Genomic DNA, 9,931 nt, shown 5'->3' with positions numbered 1-9,931 from the left:
ACCAGAGCGGAAAAACAAATAAGACTTCTACTGATAAGAGCTATTTTCGTAATTAAAAAAAAAAAAAAAAAAAAAAACATTATAATTCAATGTATCTTGATTTAAAACATTTTTATTTTTTAAAAATAATAATAATTACAGAAGCTTCTATAATACCAATTAAAAAATTAATAATACGAGAGTTGAAAAAAAAGAAAACTTTTGCCTAAATAAAAAGATTAATTCGCTAACTTTTACTTGCCATCTTACAAAAACAGTGTAATCCACGTAAATTGGAAGTTCATTTAAAAAATATGTATAAAAATGAAAAAAATAAGTAAATTCAAAATGTCAGGTGACATTTTATTAAAACTCGTATTAAGCGTCGTAAAATGAAACCATTTAATTTAATACCTATTTAAATGGTCAAGAGCTTTCTATTTCTTTCTTATCATCTCATTGATTTTACGAGTATGCGCCGTTGTCCTTTGCGCATCTCTCCCCTTTATTTACGTCACTGCGAGACAATTGTGTGTTACTTTCCCTGCTTGTTCTCAAGACTATCGTAGGTAATGAACATTAAATATAGATTACTCATAAAAGTAAATCCATATTTTAAAGCCAGTGTTTAACACCGCTGTTAAAATTAATCTGTTTAATGCCATATTGGTGATTTTTACAGGTAAAAACATGGGGCTGTATCTGTTATTAATTTTCTCCTTTCAACTCCTGTTAACTCCAGTTATAATTTCAACTCCTGTAATAAAAGGTAAGTTCGTATTATTCTATAATATTTTTCATATTAATAGTTTGTAAGTACCTTACAATAGATAAGTTTGTACTATTCAATAACATTTTTCATATAATTAACAATTTACATTTTTCTAGTCATAATAAATTGAATATTAAATTTGACTATGACGACACTACTATGATAATATGACGCACTGTGACGAAAGTTCTTTATAATAAAAATTATTAAAAGAGAATTTCTGCTCTAATTATGTAATTTAATATAATTCAAAATTATTGTTTTAAAATTCAAAAAGATATGAGAGTCAAGAATATGAATCTCATTGTGATTACATTTTATTCTCATAACTTTTTTCAATAAGGAAATATCGCTATGTATGATTTTTTTTTAGTGAATTACATATAGTTTAATTTAGCTTTTCAATGTTTTCCTAGAATAAGGGTTTCTAAAAACAAATTTATTTCTCAGATTGAAACAAATTAATGAAATTATGTATCTAAGAGTAAACCATGCCATGAACTCACTATGAAGCATATACGGGAGACTTAATCATTAAATTATAATTTCTAACAATGATGTTTTAGGTGGCTTTCATTCACTTTATCAATATATTTAACTCGATTTTAAATTACAAATTATTCTAAATTATGGAACAATTTCCAATTGTAAGTGATGTTACATAACTTTATTATGTGATAGAATAAAGTCTTTTGAGACACAACATTTGAATTAAGAAGATTAAAACACTCTAGAGGAAAAAGAAGGGAAACCAGAAATCTCACTAAATTAGTGACTAATGGATTTGTAACAATGATTTTTATTAATTTTATTAATTTTGTCCTAAGACGTTGTTATTGTAAATTATAGATTTTGTGAAAGAATTGTTCGTATCAGTTAGCAACCTTAACTTGAAACAAATTTTAAATCTATCGTACTAAAAAAATAATGATTAAAAGTTTTAAATATTGAACTTCTTGAAAGAACTTATACTATAAGTAGGGGAGATACGAGGGAAGTTTGACAATTGAAGAATGAAGTGAGACAATTGAAGAATGAAGTGAGACAATTGAAGAATGAAGTGAAACAATTGAAGAATGAAGTGAGACAATTAAAGAGTGAAGTGAGACAATTGAAGAATGAAGTGAGACAGTTGAAGAATGAAGTCAGACAATTGAAGAATGAAGTGAGACAATTTAAGAATGAAGTGAGACGAGTATTATATGTAGGGGAGCTTTACCAAGTCGAAATTCTCAGATCAAAACATTTTGATGGGTTATGTTGGTTTCAGTGCAATTCATGATGGTCCAACATCATTTGATGGTCATCATCATCCAACATTTTTCATTATGTGTTCATGGTTTTTGATATACCAGCAAACTTTCATCATTATAGAAGGAAAATGCAACTTATATACTATGATGGTTAACCATTAAGAGAAGTTTGATTCTCATGGAGCAACAGTTCATGATGATCCGTGATGGACCATGATGTCTCCAGCAGGGCCGTTTTATCCATTAGGCACTGTAGGCACCTACCTAGGGGCCCCGCCAAGTTCAGGGGCCCTGTGCTACAGAGAAAAAATTTACAATGCTTCTTAAACAGTAAAAATTTAATTTCAATGACGATTGTCTTGCTCTGTACATTACATCGACGCTATTTTAGTACATTTCTGAACGCATTCCAAATTAGATATTAATATTATGGTAGTTAGTTCATACATAACGCAGTAATATAATCGCAAGCAATTTTATCGCGGTAATTTTAACGCCGACTAATCAGATGACTATACAGCAAGAGCAGCTTTTTTAACACAACACGCTTGAAAAACGCGCAAAATTCTACGTTGTGAATGCACACTTACTGTTCTGGTACCTACCATAGGTATGTATATTCTATGGCCAAGCTACCAAAGAGTATGTAAAAATAAGGTTGGCAGTACTGGTTCTTTCGTCGCATGACTGGGGAATTCCCCGATCCGCTAAATACATACGTTGTATTGTGTCAAAATCCGATGCTGAAATTAGACAGGCTTGCACAAAGTTTAAGGAACATTATTTCGAGGACATTGAGCCTGAGTTTATAGGCGAAATGGTGCAGTATAAATACTTCATCTTACAATTAGAAGACGCCGGAAAAAAATTGTGCCTGCCGAAGAGTCTTACAAACTGATTATTGGTAACATGGCACAATCAACTTTCCCGAATGTAATGACAGCTTTGCAAATATATAGAAGTCTAATGATTACAAACGCCACTGGTGAACTAAACTTTTCCAAATTGAAATTAATTAAAAACTGTCTTCGTTCAACTATGTCTCAAAACCGTTTAAATTCATTGTCCATAATGGCAATTAAAAATGATGTATTGGAAAAGGTTAACTTTCAGGATGTCTTGAACGATTTTGTAACAAAAAAAGTTAGAAGAGTTAATATTTAAGCTTATTGTATGATTTTTTTTTAAATGCATATATTAATTACTTATATTCTTTTCGTTTGATTCAATATTTTTATTGAATAATGTGATAATATACCTATGTAGAAAAAACAGCGTAATTATGAATAAAGTGTTGTGTTAGTGAAAAAATATATTAGGAAGTTAGAAGATGGTAGGGGGGGGGACCCGAGACGAGCCTTGCCTAGGGGCGGCGACATGCATAAGCCGGCCCTGGGCTCCAGTCATACATTATGATGATTTAATGGGAATTCTTGTTGGTTCTCAGGAATATATAATAAAAACAATTTTTTTTATGTTGGCCCATCATAAATCAGTCCGCATTCCTACATTGGGATGATGGTTGTTCCATGATCATTCCAATAATTGATTTCTAAGAAACTATAATGGAAATTTCTAATGGTTTAACATGAACAAACCATCAAAACAATATGCTATTTTTATGTTGAACCATCATAAATCAGTCCGAATTCCTACATTGGGGTGACGGTTACCATCAAAAATTTAATGTTTCATTATGGAATTCTTGATGGTTACCATCAAGATTATGTTGGTCCATCAATGGAAAAACCATTAAAAAGTTTAACTTGGGTTATCTTGGGTATCACTGGAGTAAAGCAATTGATATAAATGGCAATTTATGCCCGTCATTGTTATTAAAAGTAATGAGGGATTTAAACAATTAATGAAAAACCATTTCTCACGTAAGAAAATAATCATTCAAATAAATTGACATTAAGTCATGGCTATTTATTTGAAACATTTTGCGAAGAAAGGCAATTTTGCCATTCTTCGCCTGCTTGAAATAAGTATTAATTTTCGATTCATTTTATATAACCATTAAGTATTATAACTTCACCGTACTTAATGTGACATAAGGCTCCATAATTTAATTTTATTTTATAACCGTCGTTGAACAGCCGACACAATTTATGTGTTTACGACTACCAATGTTCAACTCCGTAGCCTTGTAATTCTGAACCTAATCTAGAAGACAAAGGAACTCCTGGATTAACTATTGGGAGAAATTTGCCTCTGTAGAGGACTTGTTCATGGAACTAACCAGAATTTGCGTTACATGGAGAGGAAGACCATGAGAACCTCCCACGGTTAGCTGACTGCAAAGGAACCATGATCCGTCTACCACTGAGGATATTTTGCGTCAGCACTGTGGTCGGTGCAACTCGGATACAGATTCGCATCAACCAGCCATCGGTGGTATTCAAACCCGATTCCCCTCATTGAAAAGCGAACGCTCTATCCCCTGAGCCATCACGGCTCAAGGCTCCATAATTCGAATAATTTATTTAAGGGAAGGCAGTCAGGAGTGGGGAAAATTGCCTGGTGAAAGTGTTAGGTTAGTAGGTATTTTATTTACGTCGCACTAGAGCTGCGCAATGGGCTATTGGCGACGATCTGGGAAGCATCCCAGAAGATGATCCGAAGACATGCCATCACAATTTTGATCCTCTGCAGAGGGGATGGCACCTCCACTTAGGTAGCCCGACGACCTGCAAGCGAAGTCGTACACTTTACGGTAGAACAGTTTAACGAGGACTGATACCGCGCACCCTCGGTCCCATTGCCGGCTGATCAAATTGGTCATCCACCCACTTACTGACCGCAGCCAGTGATGCTCGACTTCGGTGTTCTACTGGGAAACGTGTCTTTATGATCAGTTCACTGCGGGACCTGGTAAAAATGGAAGAAAAGTCTTTCCAAATGTTAGCATTTGTCTTGTGTTCTGTGATTGAAAAGCAAACCTTTTCAAAAGTACCTGGAGTACAAACTACGTTTGATGATTACATTTGCTGGCCTCAACTATAATAGAGAAGTCAGTGACTGAGACTAAAATTTAAAAAGCGCCATCTATATATAATAACTTTCACTTTGCTCTTCAACTTATATTCGAAAATATGTTTTAATCCAATGTTAAAATGCATCTTATTTTTTGTTTCAATTCTGTGACACTTTGTTACCCCACCCATGGGATATCACTCAACCTTTTTGTTTCTTTCATTTCTTGTGAAGTAAGAATACCTTATATTATTTATCTTGGGGATATGAGATTAAAATGCTTTTATTAAATCCTTTTCACCCTCCCCTACTATTTTGCCCATTTCTTATGATGAATGCTCTTGTCGTTTGATGTCATCACAAACATAAAAATATAATTTTATGGATGGTGTTTTGAAGACTAGGGAGCGCTGAAGACTCTTTGTAGCCCTTTAAGACCATTTGGCTAAACGTGTGTTAACAATGAACACAGTAAATAATTAAACGACAGGAGTAATGTTGCTGTCGTAGGCCATCAACGCAAGGGGTCTGATTGTTCTTGTTTCGCAGCTCTGCTATCTATGGCCGAGTTCTGTCACACCCGTTTATAGGGCGGACACTTTCATTCATCCACAATTTTGACCGAAACCAAAGAACGATCAATCTCTAATTCAGTTCCCCCAGAGGTATAATTTGTTATGAGAAAATGGAAGACTTTGTGACCCGAGAGATTTAACGTGCACCAGTCACCATTTACTACACAGGGAGTCTTCGACCGGCACGGATCGAACCCACGAAATCTTCGACTTGAGCCCAATACCCTACCAACCAGGATGTCCCGGCCTATGTAATAATAAACAATAGTTATGTAATACTAAACAAAAATGGAGAAAAGATAGTAAACAATTACATAGTTTGAAAGGAAGTAAAAACTTAAAATTAGCATTGCACTTAAAATTACTATAAAGCACTAATTACTTTGTTAACAATATGCTTACTTCGAAATTTGAATCTAAATGATAATTTGCAAACTAAACTTTGTCTCAACGCAAATTAGTATTTAAAGGGAAAAGCGCTATCGAAATCAAACGAATACTGAGACATCAAAACCTGCATGATTGGCAAAGAAGACTTACGGCAGTTTTTCAATGACTCTGTCGTCCTCGCGAATAATGTGCCATTTTTAGAAATACTGTGAATTTCATGGCATTCCTATATTCAATTCGTCTTCTCTATGCTAATTCTGAAAATGGCGCTAAAAGTCAGTATCGAGAACTGTGTTATGAAAATGTTTGTGATCTAATTGATTTAAAAAGTTATGTAGCGTTGGAACGCTACATTATCTGCACTCATAAACATATAGAAAAACTAATTCTTTGATATTGACAATTTTCATCTAGCTCAAAAAATCTCGCTAAATTGGCCTTTTTCATTAGATTTGAAGTATTTAAGTTATTTGTCCGTTCTAAAGACCATGAATTTCTTTAGAGTGAAAAGGTATACGGAAATTAAATTTATAGCTTGCCTCAAGTTAAAACTGTGACTTTTTTCATTCTCTTTTCGAAACAGCTTTAAAAAACACTGTTAAAAAGTGACATCTATCATTTTCCCCAGCCAAACAAAGTGGTTTTCATTTTTCCTTGAATAATGATTGAACGAATTTAGACTTAATTTTAAATTCTTAGGAAAAAAACATATTAAAAAGAATGATTATGAAACAACCTTTCAAGATTCATCTTAAAAAATAAATCATGGTATTAATTCAACACAATTAACTTTTGTCGGCACATTTTTTTTCAATATTTCTCTTATTTCTGACTTAATATTTTAAAATAACAAATAATTGATCTTTTGCACTTTATATTTTTACTAAAAAAAATCCTTTCTCTTTTTTTTCACAGAAAATGATAGTGAGCAACACCAAGTAAGTAAACATTTAAATTATTTTTATTCACTTTAAAGTGTTTTCTTCATGTATTTATATCCCGGCTCGAAAATTAAATTACCCAACATGCCCGGGGCATATATAAAATTAGATCACATATGCATTTTTTAATATTGCACGGATGGGCATCCACAAGGGGATTAAGAAGATGTAGTCTCTGAAAATTCATTAAACAAAAAATTATAGTTTATATATAAATGATATTATTTATTTTTAATTTTAAACAATCACAAATAATACTTATCTTATTAAATCCAGTCTAATTCATAGTGCAAATGTTTCCTTTTTAAAATTAAAACTAGTTAGAAGAAATAAAAAATTGTTTTCTGGTTGTTTTTTAATGTGTTTATACATTAGTTCATTAAAGAATTTGAATGAAGATGATTTTTATTAATTAACCCAATCCAGAAGACAAGGAAACTCCTCGATCGTAGTGGGAGAAATTTGCCTTCGTGGAGGGCTTTTTTGATGAAACTAACCAGCATTTGTGTTACATGGAGAGGAAAACATCCCATGGTTAGCCTGATGGCAATGGGAATCTAACCCATGATTCCGTCTACAACTGAGGATATTTTACGTCAGCACTTCGATCGGTGCGACTGGGTGAGGAATTCATATCATCTAACCAACGCTGGAATTCGCACACCTCATTGGAAGGCAAACGCTCTATCCCCTGAGCTACCACGACTCAAGTGAAAATCATTATGGTGAATCACAACTAGTTATCAAATTGATCGATTTATGCACTAAAATTAGAAAGAAAATTTAATAGTTGAGCTTAAAAATTGAATAACTTTTTAGGAAAACTTCCTGATGCAAACTTAGTTAGTTTTTCTAACTAAGAAAAGCATTAAGAAAGCGTTTATGAGAAATTTTTTTGAATATTTCATCAATCGGCAGAATTCTTCCACTTGAATAGTGCATGCTATTAGTTCTGAGGGCAATTTTCATTAACAAAAACACTCGATTTACTAAGTTTTATTTAGAGCTTGATTGTTAGAATTGTAGTAGTGTGACATATTTTCGTCTAAAATGATAGTATTCGAATTATTTTAAAATTTTTTCTCAGATTCCAGACAAAGAGGTCAAGGAACTTGAAAATCTTCGAACTGAAAACCGTAAGTATGAAGGAAAATTTTTTAAAAATTTATTCAAAGGTAATTACAAAACTTAAGTACATTAAATCTACTTGGAGAGAATAAGCACCTTAATATTTATAGATTATTTTCCATGGATAAAGTTAACTAAGAATCATAAATGTGACAAATAAAAAATTTTAATCATTTGTTTTTATTTTGAAGACTCTTTCACTTTTCTCAGTCGTACCGTAAACCGGGGCGAGTCTACCCATTTTTTCAGTTTGTCAACTTTCAAGTGGTCAAACTTTTGTAAATATTAAAGAAAAAAGGCTTTTAATAGGTGTTACGGAATCGCTATTTATCCCTCTTTAAAGCTGTGAAATCGATTTTAGAAAATATTAACAGTTACAATGTTACTGTATATTTTTATAGAACTGCTGAAAAATCTCTCGTATGGGGCGAGTCTACCCATTCTACTAAAATGAATGTTAACATTGTAAATAATCAAATTTTACTATTAAATTTTTATTTTAGTTACTATATAGGATATTTATGCAGCAAAATTCATAACTTTATTGTATATTCCACTTTTTTATTCATAAAATAACACAAATTGAGTATTTGATCGATTATCACATTTTGATCACAGTTTTGTTTTTATAATCATTAACATTATAAAATAAAAACTTTTTCTAATTATTGTTGATAAAAATAAATTAAAATTAATATAAATTTACAATTAAATAATTAATAAATAATAATAATTAAAGATTATTAACAAAATCGAAATTCAAACATTGGGAATCATGAAAAATCCTTTTCCCATTCTTTTGGGAGGTAATAATAATTTATAAATAATAATTTATTTAACTTGCATTAAATAAAAAAAGATGCTTTTGTAATATAAAAATTGAAAAAATAGGTAAAATAAACATATTTTATATTTACATTTATATTTAACCTATAAATTTTCTTATTAATGATAAATTTATCAATGCAGAATTAAAATAATATACTCAAATTGATTTAAAATGACTTAATTTTAATATAAACAAAGTTCTAAATTATATTATTATGCTTTATTAAAACTAAATACGAATGGGTAGACTCGCCCCGCAAATTCTGGCATTCTGTTTACAATAGCAAAACTTACATTCTTTTTGGTTTTTTTCATATAAAATTAATGTAATCTTAGTCTAAGATAAGTTTATCACTTAACCAAAGTGAAAATAGTAATATTAATAATATACTTACGGAGCACCAACTAAAAGTTTGCTGATTTTCAATACAAATCTCTCAAAAGACGTTTGAACAGGTCGGTTAAAAAGACACCAAATAAATAAAAACGGATCAAACTACTACAGCGCCATCTTCCTTAGAGTCTGAACTAAGTCCTCCGTAGGTAAAAAGTTTTTTTATTTGCATTTTAAAATAGTGAAAATTAAATAAAACTAAAATGGGTAGGCTCGCCCCTGGATGGGTAGACTCGCCCCGGTTTACGGTATGTGAAAATTTAAAACGACGTGTCAGTTCAATTAAATAACTTTTACAGACTGAATTGAATTTGATTTCGTAGTTTTTTAATAAAAAGAACAGATTCAGAAACTCTTCGAAACTAAAATTTCACTTCTTCATTCGAGAAAAATAATCATTAGTGGAAAAGATAACACATTCATAAATGTATATTTTAAAGTCACTTCTAAAAATAATTCGATGATAAGCGTATTATTTTTAAGTTAAATGACTTTTAAAATACTCCCTTTTAGGGAGAGCTCTAGAATTACTTTTTTCATAAATGAGCTACTTTTTTAGAAAAACATAATGACTTTTGATAAATGAGCTCAGATTAGCTTCTTTTTGCTCAAGTCTTAATTGGAGTGTTTTGTCGTAGAAATATCTCTAAATTAAAACCAAGTCATCCTTTTTCATGCATGAGTCATTTTTTAAA

General features: G+C 31.3%; 1 protein-coding gene across 1 annotated transcript in view; it reads left to right on the top strand.

Annotated features, from left to right (window-relative positions):
* Positions 1–442: 442 nt before the first annotated feature.
* Positions 443–9,931, top strand: part of LOC107439845 (uncharacterized) — a 30,900-nt gene continuing 21,411 nt past the window's right edge. Inside the window, exons 1-4 of the mRNA XM_016052579.4 lie at positions 443–548; positions 662–748; positions 6,861–6,883; positions 7,974–8,022. Of these exons, the coding sequence (XP_015908065.1) occupies positions 670–748; positions 6,861–6,883; positions 7,974–8,022 (151 nt within the window). The 5' untranslated portion in view covers positions 443–548; positions 662–669. The remainder of the gene's footprint in view (positions 549–661; positions 749–6,860; positions 6,884–7,973; positions 8,023–9,931) is intronic.

This window comes from Parasteatoda tepidariorum, chromosome 11 (assembly GCF_982258835.1).
Source record: "Parasteatoda tepidariorum strain Cologne lab strain chromosome 11, Ptep-v5.0, whole genome shotgun sequence".
Taxonomy (NCBI): domain Eukaryota; kingdom Metazoa; phylum Arthropoda; class Arachnida; order Araneae; family Theridiidae; genus Parasteatoda; species Parasteatoda tepidariorum.
Note: the sequence above shows the minus strand (reverse complement) of the source record. Positions and strands in the feature narration are given on the sequence as shown.